General features: G+C 38.7%; 2 protein-coding genes across 2 annotated transcripts; one reads left to right on the top strand and one right to left on the bottom strand.

The window, feature by feature from the left end:
* Positions 1-8,008: 8,008 nt before the first annotated feature.
* LOC139883736 (BTB/POZ and TAZ domain-containing protein 4-like) lies at positions 8,009-11,405 on the top strand. The gene is given in 11 exon segments (XM_071867873.1): positions 8,009-8,077; positions 8,367-8,470; positions 8,523-8,619; positions 8,621-8,683; positions 9,080-9,210; positions 9,312-9,364; positions 9,367-9,623; positions 9,731-9,812; positions 9,815-9,980; positions 10,186-10,300; positions 11,223-11,405. Coding segments are annotated over 11 exon segments (1,320 nt in total).
* Positions 11,406-14,341: 2,936 nt separating this feature from the next.
* On the bottom strand, positions 14,342-17,511 carry LOC139883735 (proteasome subunit beta type-4-like). Its single transcript, XM_071867872.1, has 6 exons — positions 17,360-17,511; positions 16,909-16,985; positions 16,165-16,294; positions 15,877-16,036; positions 15,607-15,792; positions 14,342-14,455 (listed from the first exon to the last, which is right to left on the bottom strand). Exons 1-6 carry the CDS (start codon positions 17,509-17,511, stop codon positions 14,342-14,344), a joined length of 819 nt encoding a protein of 272 aa, XP_071723973.1.
* Between the last annotated feature and the right edge of the window lie 4,950 nt (positions 17,512-22,461).

Genomic DNA, 22,461 nt, shown 5'->3' with positions numbered 1-22,461 from the left:
TGCCATTGTATGAGCTGCTCCAGGTTCGTACGCTCCATTTATGTTTATTTTATAAGCTTCGTCCAAGTCCATGAAAAATCGTTGTCTTTGTTCCTAGATCTGCTCGATTTACGGTTCCATCTGTTAAAACTCTTCAATCCAGGCAAAACAGAGTCGATAAGGTTGATTGTGTTGAGTTACGTTCTTAAAGATGGCTTGGTTGCATGCCTTCCATATATTCCACGATGTTGCAGCAACCAACTCTAGATTTAATGAGTTGCTCGACTTTCCTTTTAGAATTCCAAAGCAATCTTTAACTTGAGTAAGGCCCTAACTTGAGATATGGACATTTAGGGTGCGAATGATAATCATTCTGGTCAGAAATTGATTTCTAGAAAAAAAAAAATTATATTTCTATTTTTGGATGAGTTTCTAAGAAAAAAATAAGCGTTTGATAGCGACATAAATTTTTTATTCATGAAGTAGAAATTTATTTTGATAACGACACAAAATTTCTCATTTCCAGCGACGGTGGTGACTGACGAGTAGCGGCGACAGCAGTGGTGGCGACAATTGGCAACTAATGGTGGCGACTGGCAATCGAACGGCGGCCGGCAACAATGAATGAACAACCAACTAATAGCAAAAAAAAAACGATAAAAATAATTTTTATTTCTCATTTCTGTTTCCAGAAAATTAAAAAGTAAAAAAGTTTTTGCTTCTGATTTATGTTTCAAACTTATTTCTGGAGTATAAATTCTACTCTAATAAATAGAAAAATGAAACAATTTTACCAAACGAATTTTTGTTATAAAAACAAGCCTAGAATAGAAAAATAATTATGGAACAAAAAATAGAGTAGTTATCATGTATACCTTTAACATAAGATTTGACCAAATTTCCTTTGTCCAAGGACACAACAAAACAGGTGCTCCACAATTTCCATGCTTTGATTACCTAAAGAGCATGTGGGGATTAGGTATCAATTTTCCTTTAAAATAAATTCTCTTTAGTTTGAATTGGGTTTTGTCCCCTCTTCAAGCACTTTTGAGAGTTCTTATGTATTGATGCCTATTTATCAGGCTCTACTATATTTTCTTAGTGAATGATATAGTTTATTTTTTCTGACCCAAAAAGAAAAATATGTTGGTGAATTTCTTTTAGGAATATTCCCAAGCATCGCTAGTGAGAATATCTAGTAAGGTGGGGGACCCCTTCCTCTTCGTATGCATAGCAAACCCATCTGGGCATTGGATTTTTGAAGTGAAGTATCTACTTGCCCCCTCAGACAACCTCATCCATGAAAATGAGAACTAGGTGGTTTTCTTCAACTCACGTCTTGATTTGAGACGATTGTAATGTTTTTTCTAATCAATAAAATGTCATTTTCTTAAAAACATGATTACCTTACCAGATGAATTTAGATAAATAAATATAACATTGTAAAATTTCACATCAATCCGACGCTTCACATGACACTCCAATCCTCACGATGAATGGGAGAGAAGAGGACTTGGGGCTCAATGTATAAGCTTACTTACTCACTTATATGATTATCATCTCAACTTGTCATCTTAAATAGTACATAAAAGCTCATTTCGAAAGTTGACCCGCCCGAATTGAGTGAATCGTTTTAATTCAGTAGCGAATATATTCGAGATGATTATTCTCTAATAAGTGAGATTCATTAAAGAACGAGACTTGTACTACTTTTAAAAGATTTGCTTGGTAGATGTTATCGAGGCAGCGAGCAAAGTCAAGCGGAGGAGAATGATGTGAAGAAGGGAGATGACAATTGTAGTATAACAATAGTCAGTTTCGATCGATCGTATGGAAACTAGACCTAGCCTTCAACTTCGAGTATTAGGTGTTGCTATAAGTCAATTTGTATTTTTATAATATATATATATATATATATATATATATTTATATGTATACTTTTTGTAGGCCGATAAGTCACGTTGATTATATTTATAATGGTGTAAGGACGGAAGTCCGTGGGGGAAGTACTGAAATGCTGGGGACCAACGCGGAGGTAACGGTGACATGATTTTTTTTTTTTTTTTGGACGGAACGTGGACATGATTTCATCCTCGTGCTTTTTGGCTTTTTTTTTTTTCTTTTCCTTTTTGGGCAACATGCTGAGGTGTTTCGAATTATCGGTCCCCCCCAGGAACAATGCACTCCCATCAAGAAAAAGAAATTACTAAAAAAATATTAAACATATTAGACCTTGTCATTTAAGTTCCAAATATTTTAATTGATTAATTCAGTCCTAAATATTTTGATAAATTGTTAATCTAGCCTTTTCTATACATTTTGACTAGTAATTATGGATTCTGACAAATTTTTTATATGTATTTTTAATTTTTTTTTAATTTTCTTTCATTTTCATTTCTTTTTTTTTCTTTCTTCCTCCGGTGGTTGTCATGGCCAGCAATGGCCAAAAGATTTATAAAAAAGTTATCAACATCAACGTGCTCTTTCAATCTCCATGAACTATGTCCACGATGGCGGCGGGTGGGAGGGCGGATGGGTCTTGGCAGCCAGAGGAGTACGGTGACAGCTAGGGTTTGTTTGTATTGGCCTTTGCTAGTGGATTGTGTGGATGCAGAAAGGAAAACAGTGGAAAGAGATGAAAGGAAAGCTATAAAAGGAGAAAGCGGAAATTAGGGAAATAATATCAACCGTTGATAGCTAACGAAAAGTCATCTAGAAGGAGAAATAAATGTAGGATATGAATTTACAATCTAAATTTAGAGAATCCTTATCCGAAAGAGCTGCCAAGAAAATGGAAGTACCGTAGAATCCAACCTAACGGAAATCGTGCTCATGTTCTATTTTCCTATTTTTGCTTATTATTTGTATTAAGACTTAAGAAAGCTATTTGCTTTTTCAACTGTAGGATGTAAGTTCATGAACGAAGAAGGTTTTCTACCCTAGAAAAAGTCCCTATCGGTGTCCCCACAAATCCCATTTTTCCATCCATGCCTTTCTCGAATATCACCCTTATTTTTACATGAATGAATGAGATAGTATACCGAACCATCAGTGACGTTTGGTTAAACTAATCAATTAGAGGAAAGTATGCGTAGTAAAGGAAAAAAGAAATTATTCATTGCACCTAATCCATGCATGATTGCAAGGTAGATCGACGGACGTGAGACCCTACACGGCCCGAAGAGCTAGAAAAACAAATGCAATTCCATTCACGATTGCATCGCTGAAATAACATAAGAAACACGTGGCTCCTCTGCCTTTTCTAATTTTCTAATTTTTATTGTCTCTTCGAATCCCTTAATTGGCCTTGACTGCCATTTCGTTGTTTTACTGGTGGGAGTGGTGGACGTATCTCGGACGAACCGCACATGCACCGAACAGGCTAGAGAGAAATCTCACGTTAAACATTTCTGAAAAGATATGCTTACATGCTTTTTGCCTAATAAGGTCCACCATAATCTCGTGTGATCCACACTAAGACTTATATATATATATTTGGTGAAGGGTAAGGATATTGAGCTTTAACCAATAATTGCAAAAGATCCGGGCGCTATAAAACTTGCACTCAACAAGAACAACAAGTCAGAGTGAGTGGAAAGGGGAGCCGAATACAAAAGAGGACCGCAAGAGCGGGCCTAAGGAAGCAAACAGCCAAATAAGACAAAAAAAAAAAAAAACAGCGGGAGGCCACCAAAGGCCAGATGAACCACAATTTACGCACACATCCAGCAACGACAAAAGTGAAGAATTGTCAAGGAAGCAGCTGTGTAGATGAAGAGTGTCCAAACAGCAAACACCAGGCTAGGGCCCTACATAAGATAAGACTTTTATATTGGTTGCACTCATAAACATAAAATCTTTTACATACATACATACACACAGATATATATTTATATGGTAATTTGATCAAGTTTTATTTGCTTCCACTCCTAATTAGTGAAAACTTTGTCAAATCAAGAGGTGTGCATTGGTCTGTTCTCATCCAGTAATCGGACCGAACTGATTGGTTCTAGGTGGTTCTTAGAGGGACTGGCTTGGTTACTGATTTTAAAAAATTGGAATTGAAAATAATTGGATAGATTGGACATCTCAAGATTTTTTTTTTTTTTTTTTTTAATTTCAAAGCAAGCCTTGATGAGTAAATAATTGTTTTTGGAAAGCTTTCCACTCGTAGAGAATAGAAGAAATGAAAGAAGGAGTAAAAGAAGAAATCACCAATTCTAGAACCAAACTCAAACTAGAGATGAATTTGATTCACGATTTTAGGGTTTAGAGTGGAAGTCGATCCATTTAAGAGGCTAGAACCTGATTGCCTCTACTTTTTAGATGCCGTGCTCATGCAAACTTCTGATTGTATATGTTTTAAAATCGCGCATGCCTAGAAGATTACCGTCCGCTAATTTTCTGGTCGCGAACCAAGTTGTCGTCCAGCCCATTCACGGACCGTTCATGTCTCGATCGAAAGATGCTGCCTGGTTATACATGGCCTCCAGCTAAAATTTGGTCACCTTTTCCACTCCAAGCACACCAAAAAAATATCCGGCGGCAAACCGGTGAAACCGGTTAATTCACCCCAACGCTGCGAAGGGTGGTGTTGGTGGTGGGTCCCGGGTCCGAGACAAATGCCACGTACAGAAAACCAGACGACCTCAGCATGGACGCTTTTTTGCCTCATGAGGTGCACCATAAACTCGTGTGATCCACAATAAGACCCTTGAATTGTTGCACAAGTGAACATTAGGATCATTTCATCTTGTAAGTTTTTTAATCACTTAAAGAGTTCAGCAATCAAATCATGGTTGGCTTGATTATTGTGTCGTCCGGTTACCCTCCCTTTTGCTTTTGTAATTTGCTTTATTTAAAACAGTTCATCCCTCATTTGAGTGTAGATTACCTCTCTTTTAGAAGGGTATGCTGTAATTTTCTTGTTTTGTTAAAAAAAATGTTTGAGATTATAAGTTGTATTGGCTTTGGAAGTGATTTTCATGGAGGTTTGGAGCTTATCTAGGTGTTCTTTCTTAGCTTTAGAGTAAAATATTTGATCTACAGTACTAGTGAGAACTCCCTCCAATCATGCTTCTAATCAGGGGTATGCATTAGTCTCAATCCAACCTAGTAACCGGATCAGATTAGATCGAATTGAATTAGCTGGTTCTAGGTGGTTTCCTTGGAACAAGGAATAACCAATTTGATTCTCGCTTCATTGCTGGACAAACTAGACTGGCCAAGATTTATTCTTTTTTTTTTCCTTTTTTATTCTAATGCAAATCCTAATTAGTAAATTTATTTTTCTTTTAATGTTGAAAAAATTCCACTTGCAAAAAATAGAGAAACCAAAGAAAAATAAAAAGTAAGGAATCACCGATTCCAGGATTGACATTGAAACTGGATTCGACCAATCAATGCAATTCTAGGATTAGGTGGGTCAATTTCTTGGTTTCATAAGTTAGAAACTAATTTTACCCAATCTCATTTTAGATTCCAACGTGGGACCAATCCACCCTGAAAACCTAGTTCTCATATCAAAACCGATCATTCCCTAGTTTTGATTGGAGGGTTTGAAAGTCATGGATGTCGTAAAGCGTGCATGCATTATCGTCCGCTAACTTTCTTTGTCATGAATCAAGTTGTTGTCCTGCCCATTCACAATCGTACATGTCTCAATCGAAAGAAACTCTCTAAATATGTGGCCTCCAGCTAAAATTGTCACATTTTCACTCCCTAGTACACTAAAATGCTTTTGATTAGGGTTGCACATCAATCACAATCTAACCTTGTAACCAAATCATATTAGACCTAATTGAACTAGCTAGTTTTGGGTGATTTCCTTGAAATAGAGAGTAACCAATCTGATTCTCGATTTACTGTTCGACAGACTAGATTGACCAAGATTTCTTAAATTTTTTTTTTTTGAAGCAAATCCTAATTAGTAAATTATTTTTTCTTTTAATGTTGAAAATATTCCACCTATAGAAAATAGAGGAAACCAAGGAAAAAAAAAGGAAGAAATCACCAATTTTAGGGATTGACCTACATTGGATTGATAGGTGTGATTTTATGATTGGATGAGCCAATTCTTAGCTTCATAATTTGGAAATCAACTCTACTTCGTCAAATTTCAGGTTCCATGATAGGGATTGATAAATCCTGAAATTTTGCTTTCCACTTCAAAGTCAATCACCCCTAATTTTAATTGGCAAGACTGAAAATCATGAGTGTCGTGAAGCGCACATGCATTCCCATCCGCTAAATTTTTTTCGTCACAAATCAAGTTGTTGTCCTGCCCATTGCGACCGTGCATGTCCCGATCGAAAGAAACTATCCATATATATGGCCTCCAGCTAAAATTCTTGTCACCTTTTCCCCTCCAAGTACACTAAAAATATCTGGCCGCAAACCGGTCAAACCGGTCAATTCACTCCGCTGCTGCGAAGGTGACCGGTGGGCGGGTCCCGGTCGGGCCAAACGCACGTAGAGAAACCACACAACCGCAGCTTAGCTGGCGTCTCTCCACTTCATGGGTCCCACAGGAAAATTTGTCGTTATCCTTCATCGCGTTCCCCCCCCCCTTTTTTTTTTTTTTTTTTTCCATTTTCGGGTTTGGTCGCTTCATCTTTTTTTTTTTTAAAGTCACAAAAAACTACAAATTTTACCTACCATAATACATTTATGCCAATTTTTTTATGATATCAAAAACTCTAAATTACCTCCAAGTTATATATATATATATATACTTCAAATTTTTTTTATAATACAAAAAATCTCAAACCTTTTTTTGTGATTCAAAATTTTTTAGATAATACGTCACACGAATATGAAATTGGAAAATTTTAATGTAACAAAAATAAGTTTAGGATAAATATATCATATTATATAAAATTGGATAAAAGTGTCTCGTAGATAAAGTTTTAGATTTTTGATAGCTTTGACTATTTTTTAAACATTTTTGGTTATTAAAGAAGAAAATGCTGAGTAATCTAGGGGAGCACGAGAAACCACGGGAGGATCCCTTGCGATCGAGCGGGAAGTCAGTTGGCGGCCGTTGGTAGATCCCGAGAACGCGTGCAGCGAAAAGCGGGATCGACCCCCGAAAAAGAAAAGATAAAAAAATGATAATTTAGGGAAAGAACCGGTTTCTTGATCCCTTCCTTCCTGCCTGTATCAAATTTCCCTGACGTGCGTCTGAATCAGCAGCCTGATCTTCTTCCTCCTTCCTTCTCCTTCTCCTCTCTCTCTGCTCTGACCTGCCGATGCGCGTGCGGGTTTCTTGCTTGTTGCCTGACAGAGTGGAGAGAGAGAGAGAGAGAGAGGGAGGAGAGAGGAGAGAGAAAGAGAGATTAGGGACGTGTGCGAACAAAGACTGACAGATAAGGAAACAAACGGGCGACGTCGACAATGGACGTCCGTCCTTTCTATAAAGCTGGTCGAAGCGTGGTTCGAGGAATTCCGGTTGGGTCGAGCGAGCCTTCCTCTCCGTGTCTCTGCCTCCGCTCTCTATTGGGTTGTTGATTTCAAGGCAATAATTGAAACTGCGCAACGGAAGTTGACGCCTTTGCATCTCGCGGATCGGTTCTTGATTCATATTCGAGGGGTTACCCAGAAGGTGTTTCTTGGCAGAAAAGCTGTACGCTTTTCCTCCTCCTCCTCCTGATAAATATTCTGTACTGCCTTCGGCATTGGTCCCATTCCTCCAGTTTTGTTGGAGAGGAGGCCCGATTTGGCGCCGGCTTCCAGAGATTTATAGAAGCAGAACGTGTCCGAGGTTCGGACAGGATCAAATTTGGATCGGTTTCGAGTCGAATCTGTTCTTGCATCGTATCCGGGGTTTTTTGTTTCTTCTCCGGGTATCTCCGGATCGGAAATTGGAGGTATGTGATTCTTTTCGTCCTCCGCAACCGGGTCTTTTCTCTTGAAGTTTTGCTTGTGATGATAAAGATTCATTGAGCAGTCAAAAAATCTTGCGAGAATTATGGAAGTGACTGTCTGATCCTCTTAAACCTGAAACATTTTTTTCAGATTTACACAATCTATGGCTTCATTGGGCTTAGTCATTAGCAATATGATCATTTTGAGAGAATCCTTACTTGGTTCTGCAATTGTTAGAAGTCCATGATCTTTTTCCTGATGTCTACCTCAGATGTTTCTCCTCTATATATAATCTTGGTTTGATGGCAGACAACAGATTCTATTCATTAATGAATTGGCAATAAGATGTGCCAATTACCAATTTCCATTAGCAAGCCCTTTCTTGTCGGTGCTCGGGTTAGAAATTTGAATGTTAGGTACAGTTTCCCGCGATCACATGCTTACTTACCCGAGGTGAATGTTTGTTGCGTGTTTTGCCATTTGCTTTTGTAAAGTGACTACAGCATCTCGAATTTGACCAGGAACTTCAACTAAGTCCGTTTCCATTTGTTTGGCAGAATAATCAGAAACAGATGGGAGGGATCGACACAAACAGCAATGATACATTGATCATTTGCACGGACTGGTCTCCCGGCAGCACCTCCATTACCTGGTCCGACCCTGACTAAATGTGCCAGGAAGAGACTGCAAACGGAGGGAGTGCCTCAAAGAGGCAATTGCTGCATCTCGACAACAGCAATCGATCTATGGGAGCGACTTTTTGATGAAGGCCATAAAAGCAGATGTCCAATTTCACACTGACGATGGTGGTGTCGTCTATGCACATGCTTGTATAATTGTAAGAAATCATAAATCCAACCTTGTTTCAATTCAAACCATAAAATCTTTCTGCAAATATTCAGTCGCTTTCCATCCAACATTGCTATGCTTGAAATTTTGCTACTCTCTCTGTTGACAATCTGGAACTTTCTTACTGTGATGATGAAAGTGAAATTTTCATATTCGAAATGAAACTTTGTGCAATCGATGTTTTACCTTTCACAACAACTTTGGCCTGAAAATAATTCACCCTTTCATGATCGTTACTTAAGTTGTCAAATTATTATGTCACGAGAGTGGATCTGATTCTTTTCCCACACGAAAGTTGATTATATTCAATGATTAAGGCCACATGATGGGAGTGGTGTGACTTTGTACTTCTTAAACTCATTACCAATTGGCTCTTCTTTTGCAGTGCATGGCTTCTCCAGTAATGGAAGGCATGCTAAAGAAATCTAAACAAAAGGGTCGTTATCAAATATTATCGGTTGGTGGAGTTCCTCATGATGCCATTCGTGTTTTTGTTCGATTCTTGTACTCATCCTGGTAAATATATCTCCCTTGCTGTCGCTTCAAGGATAGTGGAAATTTTTAGATTTTCTACTTCCAGAATTCTATGCTAAGCATGGCTTATGTTTCATGTGCAGTTATGAAAACCAAGACATGGCTGACTTGGTTGTGCCTTTACTGGTGCTCTCACATCATTCGTGGTTCCTCAGCTCAAGCAGATCTGTGAGCAGCAACTCGAGCAGGGTCTACTTAACATGGAGAACGTCATTGACATTTTTCAGCTTGCGTTGCTCTGTGATGCTCCTCGTCTTAGCTTCATCTGTCACTGCATGATTGTGAAGAACTTCAAGGATGTGTCAGAGACCGAAGGATGGGCTGCGATGAAGCAGAGTCACCCCTTCCTAGAAAAAGAGCTACTAGAGTGCGTCGCTCACGAAGAAAACGTAAGCATTGGAACTTATTGTCTGTCGTTACATCATTCCTTTCCTTACTTTTTGGTTCTATTAGAAAGAGAACAGAAAGGAAAATCAATTTGAGATCTAATATTGCAGCAAACAAAGGAGAGGATCAGAAGGAAGATGAGAGGAAGATCTATTTGCAACTATATGAAGCGATGGAAGCTCTAGTTCATATTTGTAGAGCAGCTTCGAGGCTTGCAAGGGCCTAGAATTGCTTATCCGCCATTTTGCGGGCTGCAAGTTACGGGTTCCGGGTGGTTGCATCCACTGCAAGCGAATGTGGCAGCTGTTGGAGCTGCACTCCCGTCTCTGCTCCGATTCAGACGTTTGCCGAGTCCCTTTGTGCAGGTATGTTCCTTCTGTGCGATGGTTTTCTCTTGCATTTTGTACTTAATTATGTAGGCACACGTTTTTGCTTACAGAAACCCTTGTGTTCACTCGGTTCTGAAAGTGTCGTTTCACACTGAACTTTTGCATGTTTTCGATCTAATTGAAAACATTGTAATGTCAATCAAAGTCTTTACTAAATAGAAGTTTTTTTTCCATTTTGTAGGAACTTCAAGGACAGGATCAACCAACAGAACAAGAAGGACAAGACCAAGTGGGGAATACTTGCGAGAAAGATCCTGAGGACGAAGACCATCGGGGTAGCGCCGTTTTTTACATCGGTATATGGGAGTTAATTTGGAGAGCAAATCCCGGGTTTCTGTGGGATGTCAATCCAAGTGTAATATGTAATGTTTATATGCAATGAGAAGCCAGCACCGAATCTGGTGGTTTTGGATGTCTCTTTGATCGACAGAATCAGAAGGAAAGAAAAATAGATTGCATTCTCTTATACGTCTTGACCTCTTATGAATCTTGCAAGCCGGACTTGAACAAATGAATAATCTGTCGACACTCTAAAAATTGACACCGATGTGAGTGCTCATCATATGTGATAGGTTCACATGATCTTAAATACACGTATAAAAAGGGCTTTGAATATAAGGAATTCCAATAGTAATCTCTTCTCTTATTCTTGGTTTGTGCCCGTTAGGGAACGATCCACACGTCTGAAACTGATCAGCCCAGCTGCTGGACAATGTCCGTAGCGAGATAGGAAACACAGATCACAGCAGGCATCATTCCTCGAATCATCTTGCGGACTTTGAAATTTAAAAGCATTTGAAGCCAGACAGAGGGACATTCATCCACGAATGCTTGGTCGGTGCGTATCGGGTGTGGAGTTAACTCGGGTCTGGTTACGTCGGAATTCAATCTAGTGCTGCTTCACCACGCATTTTCGCGGGATGAGACGAGACCAACAACAAATCCTCCCAAGTTCAAATGCCAATTTCTGCCATGAAACTTGGGCAGTGACAAGTGATTTCAGACTTGTTGCTGATGATGACGTAGCAGCTACCTCCAGAGGCTCTCACCTCCAAAACATAGGCAAAACATAGGCACGCGAGAGAGAGGAAATATAAAGAAAAAAAAGGGGATGGTGACTTGTCGGAAACTACCCTTCTATCAAAGCCGGGTTTCGATCCTGGGACCTAAGGTCATGCGTCGTATTCATAGTCGAGAACGTTTTAGGTTGTATGGCAGCTCGTTGATAGTGCTGCTCATATGAAATGTTTCATGTGCTTCCGCTCTGCCTACGGATTTCGGCCCCCTCTCACATCTGAGCGGGTTCAGGTTGCTTTTCCGTCGACTTTTGCAGTCCGGAGCATGACACCTTATCTGGAACTTGATATCGAGAACTTTGATTTTCTCGGGCAAATCTCTTGATTGATGAGAGAAGAGGAATATGTCCTGATCATAGACTGAGTCGACTGACTGATTTAGTTGAAGCACTTCATAAAAATTGCATACCCTGTTATTTGTTGACATTGAGAAGATCTCATGAAACTGAAAAGAAAACTATTGCATACCCTGTTTTTTGTTGACATTGAGAAGATCTCATGAAACTGAAAAGCAAAACTATTGCATACCCTGTTATTTGTTGACATTGAGAAGATCTCATGAAACTGAAAAGCAAAACTAGAGCAGAACAATAGCATCAACCCCCACCAAACTCTTGAAATTAATTGCAGAAGAAGAGCGAGATTGAAACAATAGTGTATGAAACCATGGGAGATTGAAATAATAGTGTAGGAAACCATGACCTCTCCTCCAACTGGATTGTCTCTCGAGCCAATTAATCAAGCCAGGAATGCCCGTCATGCCGATTAATATAAATGCTTCACATTGTGCCTTGCTTGCAATGACCTCAAACTCCTCATGCGGCGAATAATGACCACGTTTCAAGTGATCTATTGACTAACCCATATGCAATACTAGCCCAAACTCACAGCAGACATGCTAGTGTCACGGGTCAATAGTTTCCTTGGCCTGAGATCAATCCATGTGGCGCTTAGCAAGCAGAATTCGCTAGGCCAGCCTTCCTTTTATAGTTGTTTTAGTGAACAATACGACGAATAACCATTTTATACGAGATCGTATCACGCTCAGCTTTACTCAAGCTTCTAGTCCATCGAGCAAGACAGCATCCCTCGTTAGACTCAACAACTAGTTTCGATTTGTCCTGGCTTCATCAGGAGAGCGGCATCAGCTCTCGACTAGTTTGTGTACGGGAGACCAACCCTGCCTTCAGAGCTCCTAAACAATATACTCCTTGTATCCGTCCTAGAACTCCTAGCATTAACTGTCCTGACACCATTCCCACGGACCAGTTGTGTTCATCCTCTCTGCGTCTTCACTCTTCACTTGATAACCACAAGCTTCACTCCGAAGGGTACCTGGGTATGGGAGGATTCACGGATCATGTCACTAGTGTCACAGACTCGACAGTTCATTGATCGTGAAATAGCCCGTGCGGTGCCTGGTGAGCCGAAAACACCAAACTAGCCTTCTTTCTATAATTATTTCTAAGAACAATATGGCAAATTTATACGTTATATAGGATCGCACCACGTCCAGTTTAGCTCGGACGTCCGGTCCTTTTGAGACATACAGAACACGCCTGATTTAGCTCGGGCCCCTCCTTTTTCGTTTGTATATTTTTGGGCCTTTTGTTGTAGTTGCTGAAATCATGCTCATTGTTTTTCTGGCCAATTGGCAATGGAGAGAGCTTAAGAGTATGCAAAGCCATCATAGGTTCTTTCCTTCGTTCTCACATGCATGCTCCTTTTAACCTCTCTAATTCCTCTCTCCAACGACAAAAGAAGAATACAATATTATGTATGAGATGGTGATGGTAGATCCAATTCGAGTCCCTGAGATTGCTATACGGATCTCTTTTTGCCACACACACACACACACACACACACACACACATATATATATATATATATATATATATATATATATATATTTCAAGTTCATGATCCACACATATACAACCTAAGACGGAGGAAGAAGAAAGGAAAAAAAAAAGGAAAGGAAAAAAGAAAAAAAAATTATAATTTTGATTTTAATAAAAAAATATTTTTATGAAATTAAAGAGGAAAAGAAAGAGTATGAGGCTTGGATTGGAAATGAATTCTAAGTCCAACTTATTTAAAACCCATTTATTTTAACCTTTCAATTTTTAAATTCATTTAAGTAGTCTCTTCAAAATGTAAGTGATTTATATATGACCCATTTATAATTTAAATGAGTTATATGTGGGTTTAAAACCCATTTTGACATCTCTAATTGTGTCACGCTCCACTCTATACATGCTAACAGAAAAACAATGCAAACCTGCTTGAATGTGATCATGTGAGAGAATGCTGAAATACATGGGCGAAGCAGAAACACAACAGGCGCATTTTAACGAGCAGTAGCAGTAAAGCTGCGATAAACCATAGGCGAAGCCGAACAGAAAAGCAATCCGAAACTTGCTTGAATGAGAGAGAACGCTGAAATACACAGGCAAGGCAGGAACACAACAAGAAAATCAAAGTTCTCGACATAAAGTTTCAAATATTGAGTTCAACTCCATTCTATAAACGATAACAAAAAATGCAATCCGATCATGGGATATGATAGAATGCTGAAATACATAACCGCAGCAAGATCAGCAACGGGGAATACCCTTCAAGGGTATTTTGCATCTAAATCAGACTTCATCCAACTTTATTCTAGTTGGTCATCTTCAAATGATGTCCTGCACGATCCAATAATTGTGGTAAGAGCAGGGTTTTACGTCAGACAACTTGGTGAAAGTTACGAAAGATGTTTTTCCAATGTTATGTTGACAAATGCTGCATGGTGGGTGGGCCCATGTCCCAGGGATCAAATCCTTACTCTGATTCAATTGCGTGGAAGATGTTCCTAACGAAATAGACAGCCCCGACTCACTTTCTTTTCTTTCTTTTTCCCCCCTATGATAAAGATTACTGTACCTTACGCACTGTTACTCAATTTCTGCACAAACAATGTCTCCGTTTCTCTCACCTAGCACAAGTTCTGCTCCAACCAAAAGCTACCCTAACTACATTGGCCCATCTGCAAAATTTACCCCCAAAATGACCCTGAAAAGGTCAGATGATGTATCCATAAGAACTGAAGTACGAATCTGTAAGGGGCAATCGACAGTGAAGACGAATAAAGCATCAACAGCTTCTTTACCAAAGAAGCCTCTCCAAAACATCTAAAAACACATTTTCTAAAGGTTACATCACATGATTAACATGACAAGATCAGGGTCTAAACGAATAAAAGAATATGCAGAACGAAGTTCACCACAAACCTTCTTCACCAGCAGTGGGGTTTTCATATGATTCAAAGCCCCAGAAGGTTTTCAAAGAGTAGGGCGGAAAATTTGTTGTTCCTTCTTCTGTGATTTTTACAATCTGCAAGTCAAGCGCCATGTGATTTAGATGGTTCGAAATAAAGCTAATGGCAATATTACAAAGAAAGAACGTCCAATGCTTGTAGACAGAACAACATATAAGTAAAATGTGAGGGAACAAAGAGAAGAACATGTGAGACAATCACAACAAAAGAGTGCGAAATGAAGTCATGCACCAGAGATCAATTGCTGTCTATAAGGAACATGACCAATGAGAACCTTCTCCACCTTCTCAATTATGATTTAATTTCTCTAATCACTATAATTAGTATTTGTCAAAATTTAGAAAGCAACTCGTCAGCTCCAGGAAAATGAAACCGACTTGTCCCTCTCTTCCCCCCCCCCCAATCTTTTTCTCTTCATGCTCAGTCCTTGGCACACTTTATTAGTTTATAGTTTATCACATGGATCGTCTATCTCAGTAAATATGAAGAACAGCTCCGAAGCAAGAAAAAGATGAGACCCAATTAACGACATATTCAAGCGCTACCAGTTCCAGTTCTCAAAAGTCAAGATAAAAGGCTAAGATCCCTTTAAAATGGCCAAAGAACAGTATGACATCTCCTGGGTTCCAATTGTTACTTAGCCTCTGGGGATTCCTAATTATCCAAAAACTAGCATACAGGGAAGAAGATTTAGGGGACAGAGATCTTGAAACAACTTGATATTCATCCTCATTATTCTTCCTCACGATGCCAGACTTCAAATCTGTCTGGAAACATCTCCCCAGAATTTTTAGGATACGAACCAAATGCAGGTCATCCATGACTAATCATTGTACATCCAGGTAACAACCATGCATCACAGGTGGGTTGGACCTGCTTAAGTAAAATTGTAGAGAGGAATGAATTGGGCAATGGTGGATCCAAAAGGGGCCAGAGTTATATGTGGAGGCTGGTTGTGCAACTGGGTTATCCACAAGATAATACACTGTAATTCTCCCTCAGTCCCAGATAAGACATCCTTTCCTCAACAAAAGAAGGATGCGTAAGTGTGCATCAGTTCATCAAAATCACGCAATTATATGAATAAGAGGAAGAAAATGCCAACAACTGATATGATATTATCACATCCTAACCTTATAGTATGCTGCATATGCAAACATCGAGAAGTGAAGAAAACCATAAACAATAACACAGATAAAACTAGAACCTGAATCTTATTGACTGCAGATCTATCACGATACAGAAGAATGCGCATGCACTTCTCCAATAGCTTAACAGCATCTTCAAAACTCAAGTTCTCGTTCCACTCGTCACGAAGAATTGGCCGTGCAAGGTGATTGCCAAACCCAGTAGCCACATGGTTTTCTTTGAAACTCACGCCTATCATGCTAACCTGGATAAAATTGCACGCCAAGTGAATGAGAATTCGACAACATTCTGAAAAGTCCAACGAATCTCACCAAGGGTCGAGGCCTACCATGCCAAGATATTTCTGTCCATTCTTAACACCACCTATAACTAGTGAGTTCCACAATGGGTTGAACTTGTTGCGCCTATTATACATAAGCTGAGTCAGATAATTATGCACCTCTTTGGGCCCCAAGGAATTCCCGTCATCCCACATATTGTCGTAAAGACTGCAACAACAGACCCCAAAATCAACAGTCTTAGTCAGAAGCCGCCTCAAAGTTAGAGAAGCAAGGTAACAAATATTCGGCAATAAAAAAGAAATCGCTGCTTGTAATCTTAATCAATTGATACATACATCAGTTCATCAAGGTAACGCAGTATCTCCTGAAAATCACTTATTTCTCCACTCGCACCCAGGAGAGAATGTTTTCCAACAGGCTTTATTCGCTCAATAGTTTTGTATCTCAAGGTGGATCCATAAGAACCTGCGAAATATTTCTCACTATCAGAACATCAAGATAAGCTGGAAACTAACTTACTCACAATTAAGGATAATGTAGGACTCAATAACCATGTTACCAGAGCATGTAAGCAACCAACAATTGGAAACCAGTTTTGAGATCACTATACTATCTAAAGTCAAAGAACTTCGAAAGCTATGTAGTAATGATAACTTTAATAGTCAGAAATAGTGAAATGGAAGAAAATTCAGAAGCAGTAGAATATTTCATTCTGGCATGACTGGTCAAGACTTATGTTCATAGTGAGCAGATATATTAAATAGAACCGACACTAACACCGACACCCGACACACGACACGACATAGAGGCTCTCGGAAAGTGTCGGTGCTTCGTAGCATATATATATATATAGCATGCTAGAACAAAAGGTGTAGTGAAGCAACAAAAATTTTAGCATCTTAAACTCTTCAAAACTTGACTCAAACATCTCGATCATGATTCTATGGCCTTGACAGAAATCTAATTCCCGAACACAGACAAAAGAGCCAAAATTTCTCCCTAGCGAAAGCAACAAATTGTTCAAATCAAAGCGCACCAGCATCAGGGAATCGCAAGACCGATGAAGCAAAGAAGCTAACCTCCCATGTCAGCAGCCATCAGAATCCCATCCCGGTACACGAGTGCGACCAAAGCCGTGCCGGTCACATACGGATACCTAAATCACGCGAGCCATCCAACCAAATCGCAATCAATTTCATATGAAAATCCGAACTGTAGCTTTCATCCTCTAAAGTCGATTTTTTTACCCAAAAAAAAAAAAAAAAATCTGTCGGAAAATTTAGGATTGAAGTTAAAGTTCTGATTTTTTTGACAAAAAAAAGTTTGGGGTAAAATAACCATTCATAGGTAGCCCATCACATACAGATAACTAAATCACGCAAGCCATCCAAACAAATCACAAATCGATTTCATATGAAAACACACGGTCGTCATCCGACATCCAGAGCCGAGACCCTAGATGCATAAGCGCACCGTCGAGCATGCGTATTTGTCCACGAAAAGGGGCGAACGAAAGAGAAGATTGCTTACAGAGTTCTTTCAGAGAACAATGACCCAGATCGAGAGGCTGGAACTTGTTCCACATAATCCTTCAAACCCTTCCCATACATCATGGGGCATCTCCTATGAACAAGAAGAGACGAGTAGCCAATTTCATATGAAACGCACGCATCATCTGGCATCGGGAGCCGAACAAGAACGAAGGGATGCTTACAGAGTTCTTGCATCCATGAAATCCTTCAAAGATGGTCGGCGAAGAAGTAGAAAACCCTGCGAGGAAGACACTGATGCGTTTATCTATGATCTGGGTAAATTAGCAGAGGGTTGCCCGCTGCTCAAGCCACCAAGCCAGGGTTTCTCGGTTAGACAAGCCCAGTTCACCCATCACTCAAGCCCATAAAAATGCAGAAGCATCAAAAGCCCGTGGAGCCAGATTCGAAAGCTGAATTCCAAACCTCTCTGTAGAGAATTTTCTCAGTTTCCAGTGATCTCCCGTCGCCCTCTGCCGCGACTTCCACTCGTTTCCGCGGCCGCGACGGCCGTGCTCTGCTCATCTCTGTTCTGTGGCTGAGAGATCGAAGTGGCCAGATCTCGCTTGAAGCTCCTCCGCCGGCCTGATCTTGGTCGTCGAAATATGCAGAAGCTTCCTTCTCGGATTGATCATCCAAGGCGACGCTGATTAGCTTCTTTAGCAAGGTAACACCAAATGCTCTGTTCTGGTCTATTCTGAGGGAGTTAGGGCCGAGACATTTTCTTCTTATTAATTTGTCGATTACAAACATCATAAATCGATTTAGTATGAGATCAGTATCAAACCCGCGTTCGTTGATGCGTCGATTCACCTCCGAGTCGAATGCATAGAACCTGTTTGATGAAATGCCTCTTAGATATGATCACGAATTAGTTCGTGGAATTGTTCAATCTGAAGATGTTTTGATTTATTTTTCATGTTGTTAATCGTTTTATTAGCTACGAGATATGATTTCCGACGTAATTGCGTATTCGCCGAGCACATTGCTGAACCTACGTAGTAGCCTCTGTTTCTCTGTTCTATGATTCTGCGTGCTCCTATGGCGGTCAATGGTGGTGACCGGCGAGAAAATGACCTAATCGACATCTGGTGATGTCCATGCATATTTCCATCTCTCTGTGGTGTCTCTCTTTCCTTGTCCATGTTTTGCGTATCTTTGCGATCCTGTAATCGTGAGCGTTGATCTGCTAGCGACCGAAGGTGATGGTCTGGTGATGGTCTAGTGATGGTTAGGGATGGTCAACGGCAGAGCATAATTGGTTCTCGGCCTAAAGCTTAGTTCTGTTGATCTCCGACCGGGTAGAGATATTTTGGGGATCTACATTTAGAGTTCGCGCACGTTTGATTAGCGCGAGCAGAAGATGGACGGAAGGAGGAAAATAAAAGAGTGAAAGAAAGAAAGAAAGAAAGAAAGAAATAAATAAATGCTATGAAAGATAAAATGTTAATATCTAAAAAACTTCAAATTAATATACATGTGATAAATTTACTTCAAACTATTGTAAAATATTGCATTGCAAATATATAATAGAGATAATAGAGAGATTAAGTAGAGAAAATCAGACATCAGAGATTGTAGAGAAAGTTAGAGGAGATAATTTTATTTCCAGTGTATCATTGTTATGACTGTTATATTTACAACAAAAAACTAAGCTCTTATTTATAGGAAAACAATGATGCACTTATCATTAATATCAATGTATCGAATAATACATGTATTGGATAGGAAGATGAACATCCATTGTATAGGGAGATGTATTTATAATGTATAATACAAATGTACCATAATAAGTACATTAGATAAGATGAATATAATGAATATTTATTCACGTATCTCATTTATTCATGTATTTCATAACACAAACTAATATTTTAACCATAAAAAGTATTGGATTAGTATATTTGTGATAAATTTACTCCAACTGACCAACAAAAACCCAAATTGGTATGCTTATAATAAATTTATCTCAAATTAAATTGATCACCAAAAACCCTAAATTAGTATATTTGTGACAATTATATCATCCTTTAAATTGAATTAATACCACAATAAAATCACAAAACTAGTACAACTATAATGGGTAGAGAGTAAAATCATAAACTGTAACACTAGTCAACTATTACGTGTCATTTAATTTAGCTATTTGGTAGTAAAATTTAACGAAAATTAACAAATGGTAATTTAGTGTATCGGTTTTGGGTAAATTTGTTAAAGATGTATTAATTTGGTGTCTTTAATGGTTAAAAAAGTAGTTTGAGATAAATTTGTTACGAGTATACTAGTTTGGGGTCTTTCAAGATAACCCAATATAAAAATGATATGAAAATGCATGTCTCATTTAGGTAGCCAGATCTTAAGATTAAAATTAGGCTCTGTTTGTTCCGTAGAAAATGAATAATTTAAAAAATATTAGGAAAATTTCAAATAAGGGCCCAAAGTACATTCATTTTCTTAACTAAAGGCTTGAAGTGGTCATATTAGTTTTAAAGAAAAACATGAGCTAATTATATTTGTTTTAAATAAGGGCCTACCCTAATCGGCTCATTGGCCAACAAAAAATTCCGTCTAACTAGGTATTTTTGTCAAATACAATTTAAATTTGTCAAAATAAAATTTAAATTTAGATTAAATTAGATTTTTATCTGAAAATTAGATTAAAAATTTTAAAAAAAACTTAAACTCTATGAAAAAAAATAAAGGCGACTCCTCCTGCCTGTGGTTGTCGCCCCATTGTTGGTGGGGTGGTAGCGTTGGTTGGTGCCTGCGCGAGGGTTGCCCGCCCTCGCCCCAGCCTAGGCGAGTGTCACCCACCTTCGTGTAGGTGTTGGGCGGCCCTCGCCCAACACCCCCAGACCTCGGGCTTAGTTCTGAGAGAGGGTCACCGCCCCCTCCTGCCTCTGACGAAGGGCTTGTCTTTGATTGACGAGGGTTGCTAGCCCTTGCCTAGGTACTGGCGACCCCATTGGCCATCGTCGATGCCCCACCAACAATAGGGCTATGACCATAGGCGGGAAGGAGCCCTCTGTCCCATCTCTGTTCTTTTTTTCTTTTTTCTTTTTTGTAACTTTTTCGTTTGTTTTATGGAAAAAAATAGAAAAAATTAAACTACAAAATTGCCCTTATCAAATAGTGAGTTGAGGCTCTTTTTTGAAATTCATATAGCTACTTCAGATTTTTATTTGAAACAAGGTTTACTTTAGATCATTATTTTAGAAAATAATGGCATGAAATAATGTCCATTCAAGACATTTATTTGAAAAGATGTTGGTACTTTAAGTCTTTTATTTGAAATTTTCCCAAAAATATTTTTTTGAAAATGATCGCTTGTTATAAAAATGAATAAATAAAAGGTATTTTCTTTGTTCACGAAAATTTCTTGAGGAATGAGACACATGTAAGAGCACCATTGGGTGTGGAAGAATGCTCATCTTCAAGCTTTGGGGTACGATGCAAACACTTTAATAGACAAGGACAGAATTTGAGATGAGCATGTAAATAATATAGATTGTGCTTAAATTTTGTCTGCATATTTGTCTCAAGGTAATTATGGCTAAATGCCTAATATGAAATATTGATGTTTTTGTTGTCTGTATGAACTATAATTATGTCAACACTAAAATTCTGTTTTCTTTTCCCGAATCTCCTAGTTAATTCATTGAATGATGGTTCTACATTCCTGGGAAATTGACTAAAATTCATTACACGTTTCGAGAGTAGAGAACATGTTGACCTCTCCATAGAGTAGTCATTGTAAAAGAGTGCTTTGACCAGAAAAAAAAAATGAAAAAAATTGCTGCAACTGTGGACCATCAAAATGATGTTCCTGTTTCACCAAGAAAGATGAGATAATATTAGAATACATTTATTTTGCGGAAAATTTCATGTCCAAGGGAAATGTTTTACACCTGCTTTGTTAATTACAAATATAATTAAATTTAATTAGAAAGGATGAATTATAAAAGCTTAAAAAATTATTTTTATAAAAAAATTAAAACAATCATAATTAAATAATATCATTTTTTGATATCCTTATGAAAATAATTATTCCATTAATAAATGAATGTCAACCCGAGGTAATTCTAAATGAAGATCCATCTTTACTATTATTGTTCTTCCATCTCTTTCAAGTGACATGACATTTCATTTTTAGCTAATACGGGATTATGTCTCAAAACTTAATAACAATGTCTACTGCTTTTTGCTCGATTCGTATCGAATTTACTCTTCCATACTCACCTTTATATTTTTTTGTACTTTGTTTCTTTGTGATTTGGTTGATTATCTTTACATGTGTCTAATGTCTTTGATTTGCTTAGATTTTCATTCAACGGTTTGGCCACCTTTTAGAAATTATCCCAGTCAATCCAAACAACAGCGCGTGAACACCTAGTGGAAAGAATTTTATGATTTCATAATTTGATAGGATTGCATGAATCACTTTTTTCAGCAAATAAATTGAGTTTAAAGATCGAAAGGGCGTTAATTAGACATTAGTACAATCATGTTCTTGACCCTTGATTTCTAGTTCATAGTAAGTGAAATGTTCTCCTGCGTTTTATTTAATTTTTAGTCGATCTTCATAACTTAATGACAAGTCCTTTGGAGGATAGTATATCATCTTTAAAATCAACGAATTTGATTTTCCTAATGTCGCGCGCGATAAAAATTTAGAAGAACCCCGTGCCGAGCGAAATTTGTGGTGATGCTAGTTCCTATTTGACAATCCGCTAAATCTGCTTCCCTCGGGAAGACCCCATTTAAGAGGAACCTGACATATTTTTCATCCTAAGGGAGGAGAGAAATGTAGGAGCACCATTGGATGCGGAATAATGCCCGTCTTCAGGTTAGGGGTGAGCAGCAGTCTAGGGTCGACCCTGGACCGACCCTGGACCGGCCCAACCCTGCCGGTCCTGGTCCGGTTCCCAAGGGGACTGGGTCGGTCCTTGGTCATGAAATTCCAGGACCAACACTGTGCGGGTTGGTCCTCGGTCCTAAGAGTTTTGGGTCGGTCCAACCCTGGACTAACCCTGTATATTATATATAATTCTTTTATATATTCAAACCTAAGTAAAATGTTTGTTATATTATATTATATTGACA

Source organism: Rutidosis leptorrhynchoides, unplaced genomic scaffold, assembly GCF_046630445.1.
Source record: "Rutidosis leptorrhynchoides isolate AG116_Rl617_1_P2 unplaced genomic scaffold, CSIRO_AGI_Rlap_v1 contig441, whole genome shotgun sequence".
In the NCBI taxonomy this organism is placed as follows: Eukaryota; Viridiplantae; Streptophyta; class Magnoliopsida; order Asterales; family Asteraceae; genus Rutidosis; species Rutidosis leptorrhynchoides.
Note: the sequence above shows the minus strand (reverse complement) of the source record. Positions and strands in the feature narration are given on the sequence as shown.